Here is a 27,482-nt window from a genome sequence, read left to right on the forward strand (position 1 = left end):
GTGCCTATTGCTCAAAATTTATTTTTAATTTTTGAATGTAATCCTCATTTGCCAATACAGCCTAAACTAAATTTGAGTACAAACGGAATAAAAGTTTGCTTGTGAGGTGAACCTTTGTATGCTATGTTTTATCTTAGAGTGACTATTTAGGCTGAAGTAATATGTTCCTGAGAATAGCTTATAATGGAAATGCAGGAATAAATATGTCCAACTACAGAGTATTAGCACTAGCCAGTTCCTCCAACATTTTCATGTCTTACGATATTAAAAACTTTCATAGATGTGTACGTACTTCCTTATATTTAAGATCTTGAGCTAATTACCGGTAAATAAATGGAAACTGCATGATTCTAAGTGAGGGCAGCATTTGGTCCTTAATTTGTATTTTATAGCCCTTATTCAGTTTTTAAATCATTCTCAGTATCTTGTGTAATCATGTTGTATTCAGGGACATCTCTGTAGACAAAGTAATACCTGTAAGCTATGGACATTAAATAAGGCCCAGTGACTGCTTTCAAGGTATTGAGGTAGATTCGGTGGTGTTACAATCTTCTTAAGCATTTCTGGTAACCCTTTTGCATTAATGTTGTTACAGGTGTTTATTTTTTACCTTTCAGTGTGGCTCATTAGATGGGGCATTGGACTGGGACTTGGGAAACTTGGGTTCTGTTCCTGGCCATTTGAATGGTCTCTTTGGTGATCTTGATTAAATCACGTAGTTGCTATGCCTTCTGTTTTCCCATCTATAAAGTGGGGATGATACATAGCTCCTTTATGGATGAAAAGTGCTATCTAAAAGCTGAGTGCGAAAGGTGGTAATATTATATAGCAAGAATAAAAAGGAAGAAATGCTATCCTAAGTGTTTCACATGCAAGCTCAAAAAAGAACATATCAGCTGTATGAAGATGCAGAACTAGATTTTCTCTAGTGTCAAGAACCATTTGGCAAAAGGGTGGGAGTGGGCCACCGGATGGTCAGTTATATTTCCCTAATTTTTAAACTGTAGCTTCTTTAGCTCCGGCATAAATTAGAGCAGCCTTGTGGAGCAAAGCTTTGCCGATGAGCATAGCCTGATTGGGAGGTGGTTGGCACAGGAGCCAGCTCAACTGGCTTTATGCTAGTAAGAGTCTCTCTCTCCTTTTCTGAAGTAATTTTCAGAGAGTCAGTTATGACCAGATTCTAGCATTTTTGAGCCACCTGGGACTGCAGTAGAGAATCTGGCCTTCAACCATCTCTAAAAGCAGCCATATTAGAAAAATATTAGCCATTTACAAGTCTTGGAAAAATCCATTCCATCGTGTACAAAGCAAGAAGCTTTCCTGGGCAAGTGCCATCAGCTTCTGTAGAACTGAAACTTTAATTTTGTTGGGGAAAAAACCCTTAACCTCTAATACACTGTGATTGCAAAGATAACTTTCCAAACGTGAACCTAGTGCAAACTGATGCAGTCTGTTGTTCCTAAATGTTCAGACAGACAGTTTCTCTGCTGCTGTTTGTATCTTTGTCAAACACAGCAGAGTGAAAACTAACTGGAATCTTGTCAGTTTTCACCCCCAATTTTAGGAACTCTGGGCACCAGTGAAACTTTTATTCTGCTTCTGGAACTTTTAAAAGCCATATGTGATAGTAGAATTGGCACCATGGCCCTTCATGGGGGAAGTGGACCCAAAAATAGAGAGTAGGCTGGGATGGATTAGGTGTGTTTGGAGGATGTGGGGTCACCACTTGTCTCTCTTTTTGGGTTCACTCCCCAGTGAAGAGAGACAGTGCCTGATTCTGCAGTTGTTCATAGTTTTTAAAAACTACAGAAACAGAATAAAACTAACCTGATTTTTGCAGATTCACTGTTGCACTCAGAGTTCTCAATTACAAGACCTAAGGCAGAGTGAGAGATTTAAGGGTAACAGTAAGAGAAACAAAAAAATATAGAGGAGGAAGTAAAGCACATACTTTAGGGGAAAATAAGTGTAAAAGGCTACAGGAGGTGAGAAAGATAAGTGGAAGAAAGTGCTGAAAACAACATGAGGCAAAGCTATATAATCAGTATAGGAAAGCAAAAAAGTGAATTGGGCCAGGACCAGAAAGAAGGTTTAACAAAAGCAACAGAGATACTGTAGTAAGTTCATTTTAAAAATGCATTAAATTTAAAATACATTGCAGTCTAGTATATTACACAGTAAATAGTACACAAATATTTTATATGCTGTACCTCTAAATTGAGGACTTCGGAGGGGCCTGGCCATGCAGGTAGTCCTTGGGTTAGTAGGTTTTTATGTCTGATGAAATTGGGTACAGTTTGTTTAAATTTTTCCCATTTATTGAATAAATATCTGTGTACTTGAAAAGTAAGAAATTTGAGTTCAAAGAACAGCAATAGTCCAAACAGTTAACGTTTAATTCACTACCTTTCTAACCATGAAATAAGAAAACTTAAAGCATTGTAACATGCAGACCATTTGCGGGTAGTTACACTGAAAAATCAGCTTTCAGTCTTTGTGAATTTGGAATCCAAACTAGAAGCCATTCATGGTCTATCAGTTTGTGTTAAAATATTTTCAGTTGTTTGATTATGCACTGCTGATGTTTAAAAAATAGATTTTTCTTTATTTCTCTTTGTTTTAACTACTCATATGTGTTACCCCAAAACTGGTTTATTAATTTGTTTGGCAATATTGTGCTATAATAATATTATCTAGGATAGTAATGAAAGGACTGAAAGGAAATAATGATAGAGTGGTTTTACTGATATATAAACTAATGGTATTTTATCAAAACATCTAAACTTTGAATCCATTTAATTCCTTTGCTCATAAGAAATAATATGCCTTTTAATTTTAAAAAATCTTTTAAAAATTCCCTCTTGAAAACCTATTCCTTGATCAGATTGATCTTGGCTGAATAAGCTAGTTACTGAGACAGACTGACATAAAAGGAATGAAAGTTGCCTACTAAACTAAAGGAAGCTATAAATGGAGAAAAAAAATTGAAAATAATTTACTCTAAAGAGCAAGCATTTAATGATAGGTACCACTTTCCTCTTGAGTTTATAGCATATTCAGCAGTTACTTCAGTTTGGTGAATTAGGGTGACCCAGGAGCGATTTTCTTCCCTTTGTTCCCCCCCGAAAAGCCTTTCAGATGTAATTGCCACAAAAATAATTCTTCCAGTTTTCTCTGAGACAAACCAATCCAGGCCTGTTTACTCCAGAGGAGTCAGAATTAAAATACATTTATTTTTATTTTAAATCATAATGTAGTTGTTTAAAAAGGCAGAATGGGTTATGGATTGTGCCTAGTTACTTCATTAACTATAGATAATTGGACAAATGTAAATGTTTATAAAGTTGAAACATTGTTCACTGAGGTAGGAAAATAAGGGTCTGATCCTGCAAGCGGTTTCAATCAAGTGTAGTGCTTGGTTTCAGTGAGACTACTCAAGCAGATAATCTATGAATTTTTTTTTAAGATACAGACACATCCACAACCTGATGAAATGCCTCAAGTACGGCTAATTGAGGAAATTTATAGCAAAAGAACTTTCAAATACTGAGCTCATTTCCCCCCCCCCCGAACTTAATTGTCAGCATTCATTTGTGCAAAGCCAAAACCAAGAGTATCAAAGTGTTGGCAGGATTGGACCTTACGTTTTGGTGTGTTTCATGTGATTTATCTTCCCCAGATTTACATAAAATGCATTTTGTCCTGTGTGGGTATTCATTGTTCTCTGACTACTATGGTTGGACCAGTTTCCCCATTGAAAGGAGATAATGGTACATACCTCCTTGGTAATGCACTTTATCTCTGAATGAAAAGCGCTGTACAAGAGTTAAATATTATTTCTGTTGGAAATTCCCTTCTTGGAAGTAAACAGAAGATCCCTCTTCTGATATATTTTTTAATATCAAGCTGCTTTTTGGCTCCACTTCTGGCATGTTTGAGATACTGCAGTCACATTGACAACCTAATCTTTTGCCTCCGTGCAAAGCTGATGATGATTCCTCAGGACTTTGTGGCCCTCTGTTTTTTCAGGCAGGAATCTCCTGGGTTTTGGCTTCCTCTAACCTGGCAGCAGTTTGGTAACTAGAGGGTAAGTCCTTCTTTAGGATATCATAGGAACTAGAGAATTTCCTTGTTTTAGAATTGCTAACAGCTAGCAGCAGCAGAAGGAAGGAGGCAGAGCATTAAAATCACAGAAATGTGGGGCTGGACTCAAGGTCCTCTAATCCAGCCTCTTGCCCTGAGGCAGGACCAGGTATATTTAGACCATCCTTGACAAGTGTTTGTTTAAGCTGCTCTTGAAAACCTTCAGTGATAGGGATTCCACAACCTCCCTTGGAATCCTATTCCAGAGCTTAACTATAGTTAGTTTTTTTTTTTCTAATATCTAACCTAAATCTCCCTTGCTGCAGATTAAGCCTATTACTTCTTGTCCTACCTTCGGTGGACATGGAGAATATTTGATCAGTGGCCTCTCTATAACAGCCCTTAACATATTTGAAGACTATCAGGTCCCCCCATTCAGTCTTCTTTTCTTAAGACTAAACATGCCCAGTTTCTTTAACCTTCCCTCATAGGTCAGGTTTTTTAAACCTTTTATCATTTTTATTGCTTTCATCTGGACTCTCTCCAATTTGTCCACATCTTTGTTAAAATGTGGTACCCAGAATTGGACACATTATTCCAGCTGAGGCCTCACCAACGTCAAGAAAAGAGAGAAAATTACCTCCCGTGTCATATATACGACACTCATGTTAATATAGCCCTGAATGATATTAGCCTTTTTCCCAACTGCATGACCAAGTCTTCAATTTGTCGACATAGTTTTGAATTCTAATCCTCCAGCCTCTCTCTCAGCTTGGTGTCATCTACAGATTTTATAAGCATATGCTGCACTCCATTATTCAAGGCATTTAATGAAAAGATTGAATAGTAGTGGAACCAGGACAGATCCCTGGAACCCCACTAGATATATCCCTCCCAGTTTGACAGCAGACCATTGATAATTATTCTTTGAGTATGGTCTTTCAACCAGCTGTGCACCCACCTTATAATAATTGTATCTAGACCATAGTTCCCTAGTTTACTTATGAGAATGTCATGGTGGGACTGTGTCAAAAGCCTTACTAAAATCAAGATACATCACCTGTACAGCTTCTCCAGTATCTACTAAGCCAATAACAGATAAAAGTGATCTGTGCGTTGTCTCCACTATTCAGCAGTCTCACTGAAAATGGTTGTTGGGGCTGTTTGGGGTCTCTTACATAAGCAGGCCCTGGCTTTTCAGATGTACACAGCCAGTTTATCACCTGCTTTCTTTTAAATGAGACTAAGCATGACCGCAAGAATCAAAGAACAGATCAGCGAGACGGGAAATAATGCTCAAGGTATGGGCTCTCACCCATGCTGCTTATGTAAGATTTTTTTTTTGCCCAAACTGTACAAGGGAGGATGAAAATCTGTGTAGTTTGGTCTCTCTTCTGCTCAGAATCTCAGACCCATGCTGTCTCTTTGATTAATTTTCAAAGATGTCAACCAAGGCTTCTCTTTCTAGGAGCAGTGCTGTTAGGCATCCATCCCTAAAGCCTCAGATTATTCTATTATTTAATTAAACCTTTTGAGCCCCATCCCATACTCTTAGACAAAATAGTTTGTCTCAATTCCTCATAGGAAAAAAGAAGGCCCTGCTTCTCCCTCTCTCTGCTCTGTGGCGCTTCTTAGGCATCCAGATCTTGTGACTTACAAGTGTTCCTGGTTGCTTTGTTTTTCATTATTTACCCTTCCTGCCAAGTACCATCATAAGAAGGGAGGCATTACAAAAGTTCCAACCAGCCTCTTATCTGAGCAGTTGTCCAACTATCACAAGCATTTGCTCAAGATATCAGTGATGAAGAATGAACTGTCCATGTCATACTTGGACCTATCCAGGTGATGAGGATTGCCTTTTTGTGCAGAATAAGGTGGATAAGATGATGGATCTGATTTTCTCTTCCCTATACTTTTCCCCAGATCCCAGTTGGTTAGAAACCTTCCAAGATGTAGGTGGAAGATAGTTTCTTTTGACTTTTTCTTATATCAGAGTCTCTGGAGAATACTGTGCACTCTTGGCCAAATCCAGAGTAAAAAAGATCTACCCAGAGACCCGCTCAAAAATGCTATACTAAGTATAGCTAGGCCAAATAAGTAAATTTTTCCACCTCTTCACTTTTAACACCACCTTCCTTCAGTTTCTCCAGACCACTCTCTGCACTGGAAATTTCTAAACCCAAGGGCCACTAAAGATTGTGTGGACCAAAAGATTAACAGTTTATTCAAGAGAGGCTTTGTGAACATAGGAACATCCATGCCCTGCGTAGTTTCCCCTCATATGGCTCTGTAATCACTCCGTGCTTCATGTACCGCTAAGAAGTCCTGTAGTTGTCTAGAGAGAGGTTCTCATCCGTGACCTTGGAACCTCATTCTGCTCTTTACAGTACTACCCATATTGCAGAGGAGGTATTGTTATACTTCCTATCCATTAGAGTAGGTTTCCCAATAGCTACTATCTCCAGTCACTTGAGGTTTTTTTTATTGAAGGTTGGGAGTTTTCTCTAATGAGAACTGGCATTGTATTTTTAATTCAGACAGGTAGTCCTTACTCCTGTCATAGCATTCATTCCTTAAATAAATTCAAGAAATGTTCCTCCTTTGGTTAAGCGTCAAACTCCAGTCCTTAAGAGCACTGACAATCTTCGAGCAGAGTCTTCTGTAGTGAGATTTGCTAGATGGTCATTAGTTCACCAGATTCTGAATGTTGGTTATCCAGTCTTAGACAATGCCATTTCTTTCCTTTTGGCTGTCTTGTCCAGGCCATAGTGTCCAGGGGAAGATAAAGATACTTATCTGTAATTATGATATTCCGGAGTGCAATTCAGACTAGTCAACCTGGGCTCCTCTCAAACAGCCAGACAATATGCAGGTTACACCCTGAATGTCTGTGTGTAGCCATTGCCCTGGTCCAGCAACTCTTACCCCAGCAGCTTGACAGCAAACACCAGTCACACTTTGGCTTTCAGCAGCCCAGTACGGTCCCAGAACTCTTGCCCCCCCACCTCACCCCCTAAAAAGTGTGTTCTGCACTGTCCAACTCTCTCTGGACAGTCCAGATGTATTAGGTTCATTGTCTCTCAATGTACAACAGTTTGCTACCATAAATGGAGTTACCCACACAATTCCCAATACTGGATTAGTTTTTGTTAGAGCTGTTGATTGATTGCAGTTAACTCACACGATTAGCTCAAAAAAATTAATCATGATTAAAAAAAATTGTAATTAATCACAGTTTTAATTGTATTGTTAAACAATAAAATACCAGTTGAAACTTATTCAATACTTCGGATGTTTTTCTACATGTTCATCTATATTGTATTCTGTGTTGTAATTGAAATCAAAGTGTATCTTTTTATTACAAATATTTGCACTGTAAAAATGATAAACAAAAGAAATAGGAGTTTTCAATTCACTCATATAAGCACTGTAGTGCAGTCTTTGACATGAAAGTGCAACTTACAAATACAGATTTTTTTCGTTACATAACTGCACTCAAACAAAACAATGTAAAATTTTAGAGCCTGCAACTCCACTCAACCCTACCTCTTGCTCAGCCACTCACTCAAACAAATTTATTTACATTTACAGATGGTAATGCTGTCCTCTTCTTATTTACAAGGTCACCAGAAAGTGAGAACAGGTATTTGCATGGCACTTTTGTAGCTGGTATTGCAAGGTATTTATGTGCCAGATATGCTAAACGTTCATATGCCCCTTCATGCATCAGCCCTCATTCCAGAGGATATGCTTCCATACTGATGACACTTGTTCAAAAAAAAATAGTGCATTAATTAAATTTGTGACTGAACTTCTTGGGGAAGGACTGTATGTCCCCTGCTCTGTTTTACCTGCGTTCTGCCATATATTTCATGTTATAACAGTCTCAGATAATGACCCAGCACATGTTGTTCATTTTAAGAACACTTTCACTGCAGACTTCACAAAACTAAAAGAAGATAGCGATGTGAGATTTCTAAAGATAGCTACAGCACTCCACCCAAGGTTTAAGAATCTGAGGTGCCTTCCAAAATCTGAGAGGTATGAGGAGTTGGGCATGCTTTCAGAAGTCTTAAACGAGCAATGCTCCAATGCAGAAACTACAGAACCCGAACCACCAAAAAAGAAAATCAACCTTCTGCTGGTAGTATCTGACTCAGATAATAAAAATGAACATGCGTCAGTCCACACGGCTTTGGATTGTTATCGAGCAGAATCCATCGTCAGCATGGACACATGTCCCCTGAAATTGTGGTTGAAGCACAAAGGGACATATGAATCTTTAGCGCATCTGGCACGTAAATATCTTGTGATGCCGGCTACTACAGTGCCATGCAACCACCTGTTATTTTCAGGTTACATTGTAAACAAGAAGCGGGCTGGATTATCTCCTGCAAAAGTAAACAAACTTGTTTGAGCAAGTGGCTGAACAAGAAGTAGGGCTGAGTGGACTTGCAGGCTCTAAAATTTTACATTGTTTTATTCTTGAAGGCAGGTTTTTTTGTACGTAATTCTACGTTTGTAAGTTTCACTTACATGATAAAGAGATTGCACTACAGTACTTGTGTTAGGTGAATTGAAAAATACTATTTGTTTTTTACAGTGCAAATACTTGTAATCCAAAGCAAATATAAAGTGAGCACTGTACACTTTGTATTCTGTTGTAATTGAAATCAATGTATTTGAAAATGTAGAAAACATCCAAAAATATTTAAATAAATGGTGTTCTATTATTGTTTAACAGTGCGATTAATTGCGATTCATTTTTTAATCACTTGACAGCCCTAGTTTTTATTAATGAATAAAATATGTTGTTTTAACTACAAAGAGATATTTAAAGTGAGTACAGGTATAAGGCATTAAAGTCAGAAATGGTTACAAGAGAGAAAAATAAAATGCTTTCTTAATTTAACGAGGTAGACTTGGTTCAAGGTGAAGCTCTTACCACAGCTTCCCAGAAACATTTCTGACCAAATTCTCAGGCCAGAATCTGCTAGCAAAATCCAAACGCTGTTTCTTTTGTTGTTTTAGGTGAAAAAGAGAGAGATGAAGAAGGAGAGGGAACTTGGGGTGTTTTTGCCCCTCACTGTTGTAGTTCAGTCACTCTGGGAAATGCATTAAATTTTCCTAAAAGCAGAAAAGAATCCTGTGGCACCTTGTAGACTAACAGACGTATTGGATTTTAGATGTCCAATACGTCTGTTAGTCTATAAGGTGCCACAGGACACTGCTGCTTTTACAGATCCAGACTAACACGGCTATCCCTCTGATACTTAACTTTCCTGGTTAATGTTCATTCAGACAGTAAAGGCGGCAACATGGTGTCTGGTGTTGAAAGAGTGTGCATGCTGTTTCTTCTCCCCTCTGCTGAAATGCAGGTTTTCCTTATCTCCTATCTTAGGACCCTGTCTTAAACTGTCTTAGGACCCTGCTTACAACTTTTATTAAATTGAGATGAACACACTTCTGTGATTAGGACTTTTCCTGGTGCAGGGCTGTGTGATTTTTGAGCATGAGCTAGTATATCATACAGGGGGATTTTATAACTTAAGACATAATATATGGAGATATATCTATCTCATAGAACTGGAAGGGACCTTGGAAGGTCATCAAGTCCAGTCCCCTGCCTAGACTAGCAGGACCAAGTACTGATTTTGCCCCAGATCCCTAAATGGCCCCCTTAAAGATTGAACTCACAACCTTGGGTTTAGCAGGCCACTGCTCAAACCACTGAGCTATCCCTCCCCCTCTAAATTTTGCTATATACTTTTTACCATGATGATATTGACCAGCAAGTTGTTAGTTTTCAAATGATATATTACAAGGGATATTTTGTAAAAGATTATTACAGTGGTGTGCAGGGTGTGACTACAAGGATGCATTCAATCACAATAATCCAGCATGTTTTATATATCCATATTTAAAGGATGCTGCTGCTTTCCATCCTGGAGGCACACTGATATGAAAATCCTGTTGTGACAGCTCTGTGGACCATAGCATGAAGGAGAATAGAAGAATTTATCCATGTTTATCTGAAAATTTCCCTTTGAGTAATAAAATCCATAGACACAGCCCACCTTGAAGACAAATGGATCATTCAGAATAGAGATGGAAATTGGCATCCAAGGATTTGAATTTGTTGTCATTAAGTAGAATTTACCATACTGTGCGGTAGGAGAAATTGTATATTTAACACAATCTGTAATTTTAAAAAGTAGATTTGAATTAACTTGGCTGGAGTAGTAATGACAATTACAATGTCAACGTCAGGAGGTGGAGAATTCCCCCACTGCCAGTGACTGATAGGTCTGGTTCTGCCGCCAAGCTGAAAGCAGGCTGTAGTAACCATTGTAACAGATCTGTTGACCTTATTATTGAAGTAAGGAAATTTTCTGGTAAACATGGATATATGTTCCTATTCTGAATTTTAATTTTGTCAAGTGAAATTTCCAGGCCTTATTTGCACTGAGTAATTTTTTTTTTAGTGGAAACGTTGCTTACATTTTATTTTCTGTTTAACAGGACAAGTTAATTGTCCAGTATTGGTATGAGTCAACAATGTTTTGATTTGTCTAAATATTCAGAAGTAGTTGTTATCATCAGCATACACTTGTTACAGTTTGAGTGCTGATAGCTTCTATCAGAAAGGGAGCCCAATTACTGCAGAATCAGTGTCAGGTCTCTGAGATCAGTGTGACAAAGAATAGCTAAGTTGTATGAGATCTTTGAAGCTGGGACAAGGATAGTCGGATGTGGGAGGGAGCTACAACTGGTGAACGTTCACTGGGTTTGTATATAGGGTGCTGAGAATGCTGCAGATACAACGCCAGAGGTAACAGCAGCGGTAGCTGTTGTAGGTTTCCTTCCTTGTCATCAATCTACCTGGTCAAGGAAGCAGAAGGAGCGGGAGCAGTGTGAAGTAGCAGCTGTGACTGGAGCACCTGCAAAACCCCTCCCTGTGGCCTGGAATATGCAGAATACATTTAAAGAGCAGAGCTCTCTCCATTCCCAGGCCTGTGTACCAGGCTGGGGAGCATGGCTGCCTGGGTGGGGATAGTATCAGAGGGGTAGCTGTGTTAGTCTGGATCTGTAAAAGCAGCAAAGAGTCCTGTGGCACCTTATAGACTAACAGACGTTTTGGAGCATGAGCATTCGTGGGTGAATACCCACTTCGTCAGATGCATGTAGTGGAAATTTTCCAGGGGCAGGTATATATATGCAAGCAGGAAGCAGGCTAGAGATAACGAGGTTAGTTCAGTCAGGGAAGATGAGGCCCTCTTCTAGCAGTTAAAGTGTGAAAACCAAAGGAGGAGAAACTGGTTTTGTAGCTGGCAAGCCATTCACAGTCTTTGTTTAACCCTGAGCTGATGGTGTCAAATTTGCAGATGAACTGAAGCTCAGCAGTTTCTCTTTGAAGTCTGGTCCTGAAGTTTTTTTGCTGCAGGATGGCCACCTTAAGATCTGCTATTGTGTGGCCAGGAAGGTTGAAGTGTTCTCCTACAGGTTTTTGTATATTGCCATTCCTAATATCTGATTTGTGTCCATTTATCCTTTTCCTTAGAGACTGTCCAGTTTGGCCGATGTACTTAGTAGAGGGCCTCATCCTCCCTGGTTGAACTGACCTCGTTATCTCTTGCCTGCTTCTTGCTTGGAGTATTCACCCACGAAAGCTCATGCTCCAAAACGTCTGTTAGTCTATAAGGTGCCACAGGACACTCTGCTGCTTTTGGTGGGGATAGGGCTTTTCTTCTTTCTCTAGACTACTCCATGTGTGGTTTGCTACTGGTGATGCTGCCATTCACTGTAGGAGGTGCATCAGAGAGGATGTATGAATGGGAATTCATTCGTGTCCTGGTACTCCTGCCATTGGGTCCATGTACTGTCAGAGAGGATAAAAATGTTCAAAAAAATGCTTGTTACCAAAAGACTTGAAGTTTTTTTTTTAAATTCTTATCCATAAAATTGCGCTAATGAGTAGGGCTCTGCCAAATTCATGGATGTGAAAAATGTCACAAACTGAAATCGATCTTTTGTGTGCTTTTACCCTATACTATTCAGATCTCATGGGAGGGGGGAGTCCAGTGTTTCTCAAACTGGGGGTCCTGACCCAGAAGAGGGTTGCTACCTTCAGAACTGGGTGAATGGAGAGGAGCGGCTGCTGGCCAAGGACCCAGCTCTGAAGGCAGCAGCACAGAAGTAAGGGTAGCACAGGCATGCTGCCGTTAGAGCTGGGCTCCCAGCCAGCAGTCATCGCTCTCTGGCTGCCCAGCTCTGAAAGCAGAACCATCGCCAGCAGCAACACAAAAGTAAGGTGGCAATACTGCAACTTCCCTAAAATAACCTTGTGATCCCCCCACAGCCTCTTTTTGGGTCCAGACCCCTACAGTTACACCACCATGAAATTTCATCATGAAATTTTCATGACTGAAATTGACCAAAATGGACCATGAATTTGGTAGGTCCCTACTAAAGAGGCATTTCCCAGTGAATGACTTAGAAGAGAAATTCTTGCTTATCTGCTCAAGAGTCAACAAAATAGAACGTAGACACTTTAAAAATTGTCATTATTAACTGGATTAACAACTCCTTTTTTAATGACTTAACATATTAATATTTAATATATAGGTTTTTTTGTTAAAAATGTGCTTGTGGGGAGTGGAATTAGAAAAGTTTTGGCTAATTATTTGTATGGTTCTTCATGAGATCTTCTGTTCTCTGTTTAGTATATTTGTACTAATATATGACGTTTACTATACAAGCTTATTCTCCTTTTTGCCACACTTGCATAAAATGTGATATGTTACAAGGATTTGTATGTTTGTGTTAGTAAAAGAGCACATTTGTGTGTTCATAAGCACACATCCTGTTCTATCCGTAGTGCAAAGGAAGTACAGTAATTGTATAATCCTTATATGTGATGAGCCTGTTAATTTTTTTCTTTTTCAGATATTTATTGACATCTGGGGAAATAAAGCAATCTTAACTGGCCTCTCAGCCATGTTCCTAACTTACTAAATACTTGTACTTTTGCCAGAGTAGCACATTGTGCGTAAGTTCAGAGCTTACATTAGTAACTCATCTTTTTGTATTAATCACTGTATTATATGTGCAATTTTTCTTTTGTAGGTGGGAAATCCTTTGGTCAGAAGCACCTACCAAGGTGAATTCTCCTCAGGCTCGCCAGTTCACACCTTGTATTAAACAGATTGACTTTCCCACAAATCTAATCCGATTGGAAGTAAATAGTTCGCTTCAGGACTATTACACTGAATTAGATGCAGTAGTACTACATGGTGTGAAAGAGAGACCTGTACTTTCACTTAAGACATCGATGATAGATATGAATGATTTGGATGAAGATGATGATGAAGAAAAGAATGGCTGTGAAATGGATAGTCTTAATAAACAGTTCAGTGTTACAGCCCTCAGGGAATGGACAACTAATGGGTATTTTGATAAACTGCCTTATGAGGTAAGGAAAAAATGCTTCTTATACTAAAATGGAATTGTCTCAACCAGAGGGCAGAAATGCTGTATAGTTACTGATCCAAAGTTATACATTTTTTCCTCACTGGTTATGCAATTCCTTGCATTCTGGTTGTGGGTGTCTGATTTACATAATCATTGTATAGTTATTTCTCAATGGTCATATAATAAGTGACTCTGTATACTTTGGCTAATAACAATCACCAAATCAGTGTTCAGGTAACCAGACTCTGAGCATGTACATTTCAACTTAGCTACTACAATCCCTCAGTACTGCCTCTTGAACTCAGAATTTTTCATCTGTTTGCCAGAACATATACACTGCTGTGGCTTTTCGTTCCTTTGATTTGAAAAATTCCAAACTTTCCTTCTCTTTCATGTACTGTAAAAATTCTAAAAATCAAACTACTGAAATAGAAATCATTTAAAAAATAATTTAAACCCTTCATCTTTTCCGTTGTCCCTGTCTACATAGGGCATCAGGACTCTTCTCCCTAAAATAATTACCATACAGCATATTTGTATATATTATTTGTATTGGGGAAAATCTCAGCATCTTTCGCACAATTCAGTGTTGAAACACAACACAAAATACACTAAAGCAGCGATCTCTAAGCTTTTGCGTATTATTTTGAAAAAGTCAAGAGGTCACAACCAGATTCACTGTCCTATTCTAGTGCCTTTGCAGATCCACTCCTCTGCAACACGGAAGACACAGGAATCACCTGTAAATTCCATGGGAAGAATACACTCAGCATGGGGGAGTCACCAATGGCTTTAGGGCCAGCATAGACAGCTCCTCTCCCTTCCACCCTGTAGTCCCCAATGCAGAAGGTATATTGCCCATGAGGAGTGGCTGGAATACACTGTGCTCAACTGTTAGTACACTGTGTTGGAGACTATAGCCTTCTGCTCAGATTTTAGCCATCTGTAGGCTTCTCTAATCTGTAGTAAGGAGAGAATTGGGGAACCATAACTGGTTCTCAGCTTTTCCTTTTTCTCACCTCTTTGGATGCCCTGGCTGGTTGTGGCTGGGGGAAAAGGAGGCATCCTTTGCTGGGCATTTCCCAAGCAAGTCTCCTTGAGGTTCCCAGACCCTGGCAAGGAAGAAGGCAATAGAACCAGCAGTTACATTCTCCTTCCCTGGCAGTGCAACAGCAGCTACTGAGAGTGCTCCTAGCTGGAATTGGAGCTGCTCTTGGGGCTAAAGGAGAAATGCTCGGAGGCGATGTTCTCTTCCACCACCTCCCCAAGTGTTGGAGCTGGTTCAATCACTTTCCATTTTAAAATTGCAGGGCATGGCTCAGGGAACAAATTTTCAACTCAGAATCAATTACAAGTTTTTTTTTTCTTAATACAGTCACCCCTGGGCACCAGTGCATTATAGCTCTTCTGGGAAGAACCTGGCTGAAGGGAATGAGTGGGGAGGGAGGAAGGAGATAAGAGAGAGGATATATGAGGAAAGTAGTGGAGATTGTGGGAAGGGGTGCAAGGAGGCGGGGCCAAAAGTGTTGAACTTTTAAAAGAAAATAGTTTTCCTTTCAGCTCACTTTGGTTTTTGTAGTTTTTCATTTAAAGTTTGTAGTATTAAGATACAACATTCAGTCTAAAGAGGGTTATTCATAATTGTGTGATATTCAAACTCTGGGCCCCATTCCTCATTCTAATCAGCTCAGTCTTCAGTCTGAATTAATGAGGAAATAGCTGTATTCTGGCCTGAAACATTTTCAGGCTATCACAATACACATAAAATAGTTTAGTTTTATATAAATGTTGTTGTTACTCGTAATATCTCAAATGCACAAAACCTAGGCAAAACATTTTATTGTTTTGAGTGTACTCTGGGACACTCTCTGCCCCAGAAAATCTTGTCATGTATTACTGTGTTCATTATACTTTTTAAACTAGGAAAAATGTGTTTAAGAATAGGTCTGCTTTAGAAAGGATGAACAAACTGATTTGCAGTCTGTTGGATTAACAAAAGGTTTCTTTTGGTGGTCTCATTCTTATCTAAGTCCTTTAAAAGTATCAGCGAAGAAATGTTTTGGATCCATTTCTGTTGTGCCTATGGACTCCTGTCTCTTATTTGTGTGTCTTCATTTTTCTCTCCTTTTAGTATACTGCTTTTCCCTGTGTTTTTACCCATTTTTAATATGTTGGGTTTCATGAATACATTTATATGGTTTCTCAGGTATCAAGGACATTTTATGTTTGTGCGTGTCCAGCCCCTGATCCACCAAATACTTGTAGTGTTCACAGATTTGCTGCTACCAAACAAACAGAACACGCCAGCTTACTAGTGCCACTTCAGATCACATCTCTCTGCTTTACTTAGATATGTATATAATAAAATCAAATGTAAGTTTATTTAGCAAAGCACAGATTCAAGTAACAACAAGTAGAAGTATTGGAAACAAATGGTTACATATAAAATAAATTCATAGCATGCATTCTAGAGCCTAGACTTAATTAACAAAATACTCTCAGGCCTTGTAAAGTACTGTACATCCAAAATCCATGTAGCACTTTACAGCCAGGTTGGCTGTGACCCTCCTTTCAAGGCAGTCCATTTGCCTCCTATGTGAAGAGTCCTGTGTGTTCCATTGATATATGAGAACAGTCCTTTTTCTTTATTAATAAACAGGACCCCTCCCTCTTGCTCTTTGTTTCCTCCTGCAAACTTTCTTTCTTGCAGATTTTTCAATCTCTCAGTTCACCTGACTTAATATGCAGATAGACCTATATTGTGAGACAAATAATACACAAATGACTGAGAGATAGGTGTCAGGTACCTCCTGCCTGAAAATAACGTTTCCGAGGTATTTCACCTGCTGGTGATCTGTCTTAACTCCAGCACCTTGAGAACATAATTTTTAGTGTAAATACATATGTCATAAACAGATGGTTAAGGGTTAATGTCTCTTTTACCTGTAAAGGGTTAAGAAGCTCAGTAAAGCTGGCTGACACCTGACCAGAGGACCAATAGGGGGACAAGATGCTTTCAAATCTTGGTGGAGGGAAGTCTTAGTTTGTGCTTTTTGTTTTGTTCGTTGTTCGCTGTCAGGACTAAGAGGGACAAGACGTACACCCAGGCTTTCCCAATCTTTCTGAATCAGTCTTTCATGTTTTAAAATAGTAAGTAATAGCCAGGCAAGGCGGATTAGTCTTATGTTTGTTTCTTAACTTGTAAATGTGTCTTTTTGCTGGAAGGATTTTTACCTCTGTTTGCTGTAACTTTGAATCTCAGGCTGTGGGGGGGGGAGGTCCCTCTAGTCTATGTGAATCTGAGTACCCCCTGTAAAGCATTTTCCATCCTGATTTTACAGAGATAATTTTTACCTTTTCTTTCTTTAATTAAAAGCTTTCTTTTTAAGAGCCTGATTGATTTTTCCTTGTTTTAGAATCCAAGGGATTGAGTCTAAACTCACCAGGGATTGGTGGGGGGAAAGGAGGGAGGATGGTTAATTCCTCCTTGTTTTAAAATCCAAGGAGTTTGGATCGGTGTGAAGCTTCCCAAGGCAACCCGGGGGGGGGGGGAAGGAGGGGGATGGTTAATTCCTCTTTGTTTTAAGATCCAAGGAGTTTGGATCTGTGTAAGCCTCTCAAGGCAACCCAGGGAGGGGAGAGTCTGGGGGGAAAAGGAGGGGGATGGTTAATTTCTCCTTGTTTTAAGTCCTAAGGGGTTTGGGTCTTGGGTTCCCCAGGGAAGGTTTTGGGGGAACAGAAAGTGTGCCAGACACAGACTTCTGGCTGGTGGCAGCGTACCAGATTTAAGCTAGTAATTAAGCTTAAAAGTGATCATGCAGATCCCCACTTCTTGAACTCTAAAGTTCAAAGTGGGGAAAAAACCTTGACAACATAACTCTTTAAATATCATCCAGACACACATTTCGCAACTATTATGATCACCAGTGGGCTGTTGGCTCTCAGTAGACACCTCATGTGCCACCCTTTGGTCAACTATTAGGCAGATATACAACCCAGGGGATCCCTTTAAAACTCTATGCTTCTTCTCTGCCAGTTGACAGCAGGAAGTCCATGGGTCATAAGAGAATCCACTGGGCCCTGGTTTTTTCCTTTCAAGGTTCTAGATTATTTGTAGTATGTTTTTTCCACATTGATCAAAGCCTGCATCCTGTAGCACATAGGTGATGGAAGTTGCTTGCTCAGTAAGAATGAAAGCCTGCTCCACCTGAGTGGCTTTGGCAACTTGAGTAAAGAAAAACATCCATGGACAAATTCTGCAAAGCAGTCACTTGACACTCTCTCCACACATTTACTTTGCATTGAATGGATGTGTATTTGCTGATAAAACCTTTAGTCACATGGTACTTAGGGCTGTGTGTTCCTTAAGGAGCCATTTGCTATAAGGATAGGGAGCTGGAGTATACTGTCTCCCCTTCCTATCTTTTTCACCAGTGCTTCTAGTACTCACTTTTTTTCCTGATAGCTTGTCCGTGCTCCCTTTTTCACAGCTTAGGTGCTTGATGAAGTACTGCTGTAGCAGACCTGGTCGTGGAGATGGAAAATTATGCCATTTACCTGATGATTTTTCTGGCCAGACTCTCATCCAGAGGAACTTTGTTCTGAATAAGGAGCTAATGTAGGTTAACACACATTTTCTTTTGGATTGGAAGGAATCAAATTGGAGAACTTGGTAGAGATTCCTAGAAAAAGCAAAAATTATAGGATTTGATTCTTCCCCACACCCACTTGTCTGGCCAAGGAGAAGGGAAGAACCAGAGTCTGTGCAAACTTGACTCAGTCTTGGAAAGGAAATTATTGGTTAAATGAAGTTGTAATTTGCTTTTGCTCATAATAAAATGCTATTGCTGAAGATAAACAGTGCATTTAGTGGTTACAGTATGGTTAAAGATATATTCCTTGCGTTGAAGAGCTAAGAGTTAGTGTAATGGGAAATTGGTTCTCACCTGTATGAACCAGTAGATTCTCATCAGCTCCAGGGGAGTTCAGAAGACAAACACTAATGTGACTTGGCCCTCCAGCTAAGCCCCAAACACAGCTCCAAATCTTACCAAGTCTGATGAGCTAGGATGACCTGACCACCACCAAAAGGGTGGTGGTGGGGAAAGGGTACCAGAAAGAATGTAGGGATACATATAAAGGAGTGTATTGGTAGTTTATCATGATCTGCACCTAAAGTTTTAGTCCCTATTTCCCCATAAGTTCCCTTACCTTTCTGGCAATTCCAGAGTTTCCCTGGGAAGCAGTCCTACCTCTGACACAAAAATGTGAAAGTGAACTGTGAGGTTGGGGAGAAAAGAAAAATGCAACTAGCTGACTCCAATTAACCAGTCCTCTCAGAGGATGCTGGTGGTGAGAGGGGCCTGGGGTTTTATATAAGCCCAGACCTAGCTCATTCCAGATGGGGAGAGCAGAGTCAACACTCAAGGAGACTGGGAGGCTGAGGGAGTGCCAAGGGGAAAAACAGCTCCAGAAAGAGGTAAGAGGAGAGGTTATCACGTTGGGGAAAAGGTACTGTGTTTGATAGAGTTGAGGCCTTCCTTCCTAAGAAACTGGACTTGCCTGAAAGATAAGAGAAGTCGTTGGGAAATGGACTAAAGACTAGGTGTAGATGATGATGACGATAAAAGGGGTGTATCAGGTTTTTAGTTTATAAATATTCCTACATTCTCTCTGGTGTCCTTTTTCCCTTCATCCTTTCTGGGGTGGTCACGTCATTCTGGCTTACCAGCCTCGGTGATGTTTGTAACTGCAGAATTTGAGACTTAGCCAGAGGGCCAAGTCATGTTGGTGGTTGTCTGATGAACTCCCTGGGGTTGATGAGAATCTATCAGTTCATAACTTTATAAACACCCTGTGCCTTAATGGAGGAAGATATTTCTATAATCTTATATATACATCTTGAGCTCCTTGCAAACAAATCAGTAGTGCAATGTGAGAACATGGGCTATGATGACAAAATGGAGATGTAAGATAGATGATTACCTTTACTGTGTATAAAGAATAACCTTTTCCTTTTTTTCTTTTTGAGTTTGTTCACTGATAATTCTTTCGAATTGCAAATGGAAACTTCCAAACTGGTGCTTTGAATGCAGGTCCAATCTTTGAATGTTCATGCTGTTCTAGCATATATTGATCTAATGAGTTATCCTCTTTAAAAGCAGGATACTCTGTACTTATTCATCTTGGAGAAGATAAAAAGTATGTATCCGTGTTGTTATATTTTTTTTTCTGTCTTATCGTAAGAAAACAACTCTTTTTTTTGTATTCTGTTTCCTTTCTGTTGAAATCATATATGGTTTTAAATACCCTCTATGCTGTTTCTCTTTGTAACAAAGATGACATGATAGCAGTTTTCAGGTATCTAAAAGGGTGTCATCAGGAGGAGGGGGGAAACTTGTTCACCTTAGCCTGTAATGATAGAACAAGAAGCAATGGGCTTAAACTGCAGCAAGGGAGATTTAGGTTGGACATTAGGAAAAAGTTCCTAACTGTCAGGGTAGTTAAACACTGGACTAAATTGCCTAGGCAGGTTGTGGAATCTCCATCTCTAGAGATATTTAAGAGTAAGTTAGATAAATGTCTATCAGGGATGGTCTAGACAGTATTTGGTCCTGCCATGAGGGCAAGGGACTGTACTCGATGACCTCTCGAGGTCCCTTCCAGTCCTAGAGTCTATGAATCTATAATTCTTCATCAGTGCATAGTAACAACAGTTTGAAGGAAATTCCACGTTATGAGATTAGTTTTCAAAAGCAGATATTCAGTTCAGCTGCATTCTGGGAGTTGTCCTGAACACAGAATAGTATAGCACATCACATATTCATTATAGTATCAATTTATACTTTATGCTAGGAGACACACAGAGACACACACACACGGAGAAAGCAGGTTTCTGACAGACAGCAGACTAGACTAGCAATGATTAATGGTGGTTAGCCTTTAGACTTAGACCCTGTTATTTGTTTAATCAAAAGTGAGCAAAAAGTATTTAAATCTCAGTGTCATTATCTTAGTGACATTTTATTATACTTTTTTGTAATATCTAAAATGAAAAATAGTCTAATTTTAGTAAATAAAATAAAATGTTGGCATTAACTTTTCTGGTTAAGAGGCTGATATTGTAAGAGATTTCATCATAGGTGGTACAGAGGTAGCGTTCTGTAGGTTAGGAAATACTTTTAAAATAATTAGTTTAAAGGGACATTGGTGACTGCTTTTCATAGTCTTGCCACTGTTTTGTAGTGCTCAGAAGTCAAAGTATTTTTTCCATTTAGCCAAACTTTGATGTTCTCCATCTCCAGTTTTCATTGCGGTTGAAATTAATGTTAATTTATCTGAAATTATGTCAGCATAATTCTGGAAGTAGGTTTTGCTGACTTTTATTCCCTTTGTTGGTCAGCTTGCCTATTAAACAGGAGAGCACTATAGGTCACTAAAGATCTTAGATAAACAGTGGATATTTTACTGCAGTGGAAAAAAACTTGGAGGGAGTAGTGAATATTCAGAAAATATATATTTATGGTGGATTATAAAAAATGGAATAGCTGAAAATTTACAAGTGCCTCTATAATTTTAGTGAAAGCATATGTATTAGAGGTATAATAGAACCACACAATGAACTTTGTTAAGCAACTGTAGCTCTATATGCATTTCTTAACAATGCCGAAATCAAGGAACTATAGTTAAGCTAGTATTAATGTCATGCTACCTTGACTCCCATGAAGTTATTCATATATCACAATACCTAAAAGCACTAACTCCTCAGCTATGCAGTGTATTTCCTTTGTATTGCAACTGTAACCAATCACAAAATGCATGTTCAGTTCTTCACAGTCTCATTGAAATGCACAACCTGAACTCCAACCTCAGCTAGTTAAAAAGAATTTCCCTCTAAACATGTGAAGTCTGATGTTTGTACATGGAAGAACATTAAGACTGAAGTTAAAGTTGTGTGGTTGTAAGGAAATAAATGAGTGCACAAATTTTATTGTTTGTATGTTAGAAATTAAAGGACATGTGTGAAGCCAAGGAGTCTGAGAGTGAGTTTGTGTTTATTATAGCTGAGTACAGAATCTAGAGCTGGGTGGGAACCAGATGTTTCATTTTGCAGGGAATTTTGTGACTTAGAAATTTTTTCCATTCTGAAACAGAACACACAAAAGTGTTGAAATGTCCTGTTAAATGGAATTCTGGGGGGGGGGGTGGAATTCATTTGGGGTTCATAGAAATATTCTGTTTTTACAAAATTGAAATGTTTCATTCCTATTTCGATTTGATTTTATAATATATAAAATTTAAAAAATTAAGAATCAAAACGTTCAGTAAAGGTTAAATGGAGCAAAACACTTATTTCAATTTTTGTTTTTAAACAAACTTTTGTCAAAACTGGCACATTGCTTCTAAATGTTTCGCTTTCAACAAATCTGCGTTTACTGGCCAAAAAAAATTCTGTTGGAAAATTTTTTGACTGTCTTTAAATCATTTGCCTTTAGGTGTTTGTGTGTGTTAATGTTGTCTTAACTGGAGATTTCTTTCATGGTTAATGAGTGTAATGATTGAGTGCATTTTCTGTCAATCTCTAATCGAACAAAGTTTTTGTGTGGCAGTTCTCCTGTTTTTTTTTCTCCTTTTTAAATGAGTATCCATATTTATATTTATCCATGTTTTCAAGTGAAACAGGGTAGGGAAAGCAAAAGTAATTGAAATAGGGCATTATAAGGTGTGTAGTAGGGGTGGGGAGGCAGATTGGGGAGTATTTTGGAGTCATGGCCGTTTGCTTTGGTACTGGCTAAGAACTTGTGTTTAGAGTTACATCTGGTACAGGGAAGGGATGGAACCCCAAGCACAAAGCAAGAGAGTGATTAGGTCTAGGAAAAAAAGTCAGAAAGTGAGAGTTGTGCACTGGTCACATTTACTTACTAGATCTACACGAGGGGGGGGGGGGCGGCGTATCTTAGGTCGATTTACCTGGCCATGAGGATGGAGGCGAGTCGGCCGCTGCCGCTCCCCTGTAGACTCCGCTTCTGCCTCTCACCGCGTGGAGTTCCAGAGTCGATGGCAGAGTGATTGGGGATCGATTTTATCACGTCTACACTAGATGTGATAAACTGATCCCCGATAGATCAATTACTACCTGCTGGTCCGGCGAGTAGTGTAGATGTGACTGCAACCAGAACCATGGGGCCTGGGAGGTGTAGGGCTGAGGCTGAAGCATAGTTGAATCTTACAGCAGGGAACAGAGGGCTAAATCCCAGGAAGATCAGGGAATGGGGAGATTGGAGCAGAGCAGGGGTGCTGGAACAATTTGTATAGTGGAGTTGCTGAAAGCCGTTGAACCAAACTGTAAAACCTGTATGTGATGTAAACCCTGTATGTGATGGAAACCACTTCAACCCCAGGGTGCTGCAGTTCCAGCACCTATGGAGCAGAGTCTTAATTGTTGTCTCTTGCAAATGTGCTACTAGCTGAAAAACAAATGCAGGGAAGAAGAGAGAGGATGTCAATTCAGTGTCTGGTCAACTCAGAGAGCAGACTGTGAAGGAAGCTATGTAAACATAGGGTTTACATTTATTTATACAACTGTTCAAATTAGCTTGGGTAAGAAGCTTCTTAATAGTTAGAAAGCTTCTGTTTCTTTTATATGCTGAGCTGCTTTTCCACTGTTGCTTAATGTTATCTAACTGATAAGGTGGTGATTTCTTATTTAATTGTTAATCTATGGTTTATTTGAGACACTACTTTAAATAAAAATATTAACTTTGTAATTAACAGTATATTTTCTTACTGCTTGGCAAGTTTCCCTTCACATTTTGAATTCTGTGATCTTTTTTTTGTGTTTTTAATATAGCTCATTCAGTTGATTTTGAGTCACCTTACAGTACCAGACCTGTGTAGACTAGCACAGACTTGTAAGCTACTATATCAGCATTGCTGTGATCCTCTACAATACATTCACCTCAGTTTACAACCCTACTGGGCAAGAATAAATGACACATCTCTGGAATATCTACTGTCTCGCTGCACTCTGGTCCAATGGCTGAATTTATCTTGGACAGGAAACAGGGGAGCCATATCTGTTTCTGGATTTAGCAGGTCAGTGCTCAATATACTGAGGTATTTCAGCAGGCCCTGTTTTCTGAGCTGCTGTTCAGTTGTTTCATTATTAAATATTTAAAAGCCTTTAGAACTCATGCTTGTATCAAAAGGCAGGCATGCAGCTTCTTTGTGTTTTACCATGAAGGGCAGGATTTTCTGATGTAGGAAATCGTTCACTTTAATATATTTTCCAGCTAAAACAAGGAGAGATTGCACACAACAATAGAAGCCAGTTTAATGTGATAGATTACATATATTTAATATATCTCATACAGAAAAGTTTCTCTTAATAAGAACTCATGTTAACTTTCTTCTGTAATATTGAGACTCTAATTGGAATTACGCTATAAAAAATTTTTTCTCAAATAATACCTTCAAAATGTCCTTGATATAGATGAAGCCATTAAATGTCAGTATTTTGGAATTGCTGTGATATTGAACTGATTATATTTCTTACTGTGTGCTATATGAAAGAGAACTGTCAAAAAGTGGTCCTGTAAGTTAGTAAAGCACAAACTCAGATATACACCTCTACCTCGATATAACATTGTCCTTGGGAGCCAAAACATCTTAACAGCATTATAGATGAAACCGTGTTATATGGAGCTTGCTTTGATCCACCGGAGTACGCAGCCCCGGCCCCCCAGAGCACTGCTTGACTGCGTTAAATCCAAATTCATGTTATATCGGGTGGGATTATATTGAGGTAACAGTATATTACTGAAGGTCTGCTTTCAGTGAACTGATAAGTTGAGTTTAAACTCTAGTGACTAGCTCATGGACAGAGCTAGTAAGTGGTGTATGGGATTATATTTTCAGATCATTCATTAGGCCAGGATCCAGCAAACTGCTTCATTTTGGGGATGAGTCCCTGAGCCCATGAAGAGCCCCACTGAAGTAAATGAGTCTCCTTGTGGGCAAAGGAGTTGACCCATGTGGAGCAGCTTGCAGGAGTGGGACCCTAAGTAATCACTGGAGTATAATGTAAGTTAAAATATCTTCACATGCACCTTCATGCCAAACTGGAAGAAATGACTATGTAGTCATAGTTCATCAAAAACAGCTAAATTACAGGGACACTTTTCGGTACAACCACCATGTTCCTGTTTTGCTAATGTCTCATTTTGTGCTTTTTTGCTCATTTGCCTTAAACAGTATCTATTAGGGCACTTCACTGTAAACAGAAAATGACTTCTGTAAACAAAAGATAACCAGCAGATGGAAGCTGAACTTCACTGATAGAACAGAAATGTTTAGTCTAATGTAACTTTTTTTCTGTATATTCTTTCCACTCACATATATTCATTTCTGATACATTTTTGCAGTACTACAACCACTTTTTCCTTTCGAAGTACAAAATACTCTGAAAATTCCTTCTTTTTTTTTTTTCTAAATATCATTCAAGGTGCATCTCTCCTTATATGTAGATTTGTAGGAAATAAGACATTACATAATTTAATATACAAAAGCATCTTCTAATGCTGGCTGTGCAGTTAGATACATTTGGTGCCTTCTGTCATATAGATGCTCAGTAGTGTCGTTCCTGTTAACTCTGCCTGTTGAAAACTAGAAATGTGTGTAAGTTCAAGCTTATATAGATACACAGTGCAACTTTCATTTTTTACATGTTCAGTACAGATTAATCTCTGAAAATTTAATGCATGATATTTAACTGTATTAGTTAGACATTGGTGTGATTGGTAGTGGAATAACTGCCCAAATTTAAAGGATTACAAACTCTGCAAAATAACAACATGACATTGGTCTAGGATAGGGTTCATTTACTGATTGGCCCTTTTACTTATCTACGGAGATGATAGCTGCAGTGATTTGTAGTCAGCATTCCCAGAATAAACACTAAATATTCATAACTTGATTAATGAATAATCTGAATAAGCATGGCCTATTTATGGTCGTATGTGAACAAGATTTATTTAGAACAATTTTAAGTGTTCTCTCAGACCTTGGAGATGATTGCTAAATTATCTGTATTTTTAGGAGTCATGCAGAAAAAAGTGCATGCAGCCATTTGAGTTTTTGGGAGGTTTTTTTGGCTGAGGCTTGTTAGTCACGCAGCTATACGATACCCTTAAGAATCAGGACTAGTGAACTAAATTATTGGGTGGTTGTTTTTTTTAAATATACGATTTACACAGGATTTTCACTCTTGAGTGAAAACGTACTATCTTTTATGTGTTTTGGCCAGTTTTTTGAAAGATTTTACTGTGAGGGCACATATCTTGAAGCGCTGTTTTATCTCTTTTGCTCTGTAGAGATGTCTCTTTCTGTTTTTACAAATAATTTAAAAAAGACAAATTTTTCTGTTTCATCACTGGGCATTGACCTGTTTCTGTCATTTTCCGGCACTAAGGAAGGGAAATCTGCTTCCCATTTGTTTGTTGCTAAATGAATTTGAGTGTGTTTTAAGGGAGCATAGATATTAGAGGAGCTCGTATTTCTCATAGGCATTAGTGCGGTGGTTCCCAAACTTTAACAACCCGTGAACCCCTTTCACTAAAATGTGAAATCTCATGAACCCCCTCCTAAAAATGAATATTTCCAGAGATTTAAGTTTAAATCTCCTCAGTGTGATGCTAACATTCACTCACCTTTCACTGAAGCAAAACAGCACTCCAGAGAAAATGACTTAGTATTGAATTACTGAGTCACCCGAATGCTGCTACAGTAACTACTACCTGGTTCCGGCTGGTTTGGCGCGCAAACACCTTTTTTTCCACCAGGGCCAGGTGCACCACGAGGGACAAATTAGCCTGGACCACCTCCTATTTACAGTGTGGCCCCTGCTCACTCTGCCCCTTATGCCACCCAACTTCTCGTCTGCCAAAGACAGGGATCCAAGCTGCCACCTGGATGCCTGGGGTCCCAGCTGCCTCCCTGCCCACGATGGGGCTCAGCAGCTGGCCCCTGCTGGCCGGTGTGTGGGCTGCCGGCTCCGCACTCCATGGGGCTTGGGCTGCTGGCCCATGCCCACTGCTGGGGCTCAGGCTGCCGGCTCAAACTGCCCAGCCGCACGCTGCCTTGGGTTTGGGCTGCCGGCGCCTCTGCTGACCGGGGCTCGGGGCTGCTGGCCCCGTGGGGCTCAGGCTGCCCACTCAGTGCTCCACAGGGCTCGGGCTGGGTCTGCAACTGGGTCACACCTGCTGCCTCCCATGCCCAGGGTCCTCTGGCTGCCATTAAGGAAATTTTTCTGGCGACCCCCCTGTAAAATTGTGTGAACCCCCAGGGGTTTGCGAACCCCAGTTTGGGAAGCATTGCATTAGTGTGAATTCCTTTTGTAATATGGCCACTCTCTGGATAAAGATGGACCTTCCTCAACAGAGGGAAATCTATCAAGTGGCCTTTTAGCATTCCACACACAGCTTCATGTGCCTCCATTATTTGGATGTTGGACCTTCCTCTGATGCAGTTTAAAAATCATATTGTAAACAAATTACATTATCTATCAATTATACTGATACTATCTTAGATAACTTAAAGGGAAATATATTTTAAAAATCAAATATTTTGGTAATAATGGGTGAAATTCTGGCCTCATTTCAGCCAGTGGCAAAACTCAGGGTGGATTTGATTTAAATCACTATTCAGGAAAACTCGATTTAATCACGGATTTCTTCATAAAAGTGCACTCTTGTTAGTTGTTATAACCTTAATAAATATTCTTCACAACTCACAGGTAGATGTAGGTTTCATTTTTAGAACGTACACATTTTTAAGTGATTTATTTTGAAAACTTTTCAGATTAGTTTTACAGCTATATCAGAAAATGAATGATTGTTGCTTATTTCATTTACCAAAGGTAACTGAAGCAA

At 39.3% G+C, this 27,482-nt stretch overlaps 1 protein-coding gene across 3 annotated transcripts in view; it reads left to right on the forward strand.

The window, feature by feature from the left end:
• The window catches only part of FBXL4 (F-box and leucine rich repeat protein 4), a 94,255-nt gene that overhangs the window by 14,974 nt on the left and 51,799 nt on the right, over positions 1 to 27,482 (forward strand). For all 3 annotated transcript variants that reach the window (XM_050949270.1, XM_050949271.1, XM_050949272.1), the window contains exons 3-4: positions 13,210 to 13,555; positions 23,405 to 23,649. In XM_050949270.1, the coding sequence (XP_050805227.1) occupies positions 13,210 to 13,555; positions 23,405 to 23,649 (591 nt within the window). The remainder of the gene's footprint in view (positions 1 to 13,209; positions 13,556 to 23,404; positions 23,650 to 27,482) is intronic.

Source organism: Gopherus flavomarginatus, chromosome 4 (assembly GCF_025201925.1).
Source record: "Gopherus flavomarginatus isolate rGopFla2 chromosome 4, rGopFla2.mat.asm, whole genome shotgun sequence".
Lineage (NCBI taxonomy): Eukaryota > Metazoa > Chordata > Testudines > Testudinidae > Gopherus > Gopherus flavomarginatus.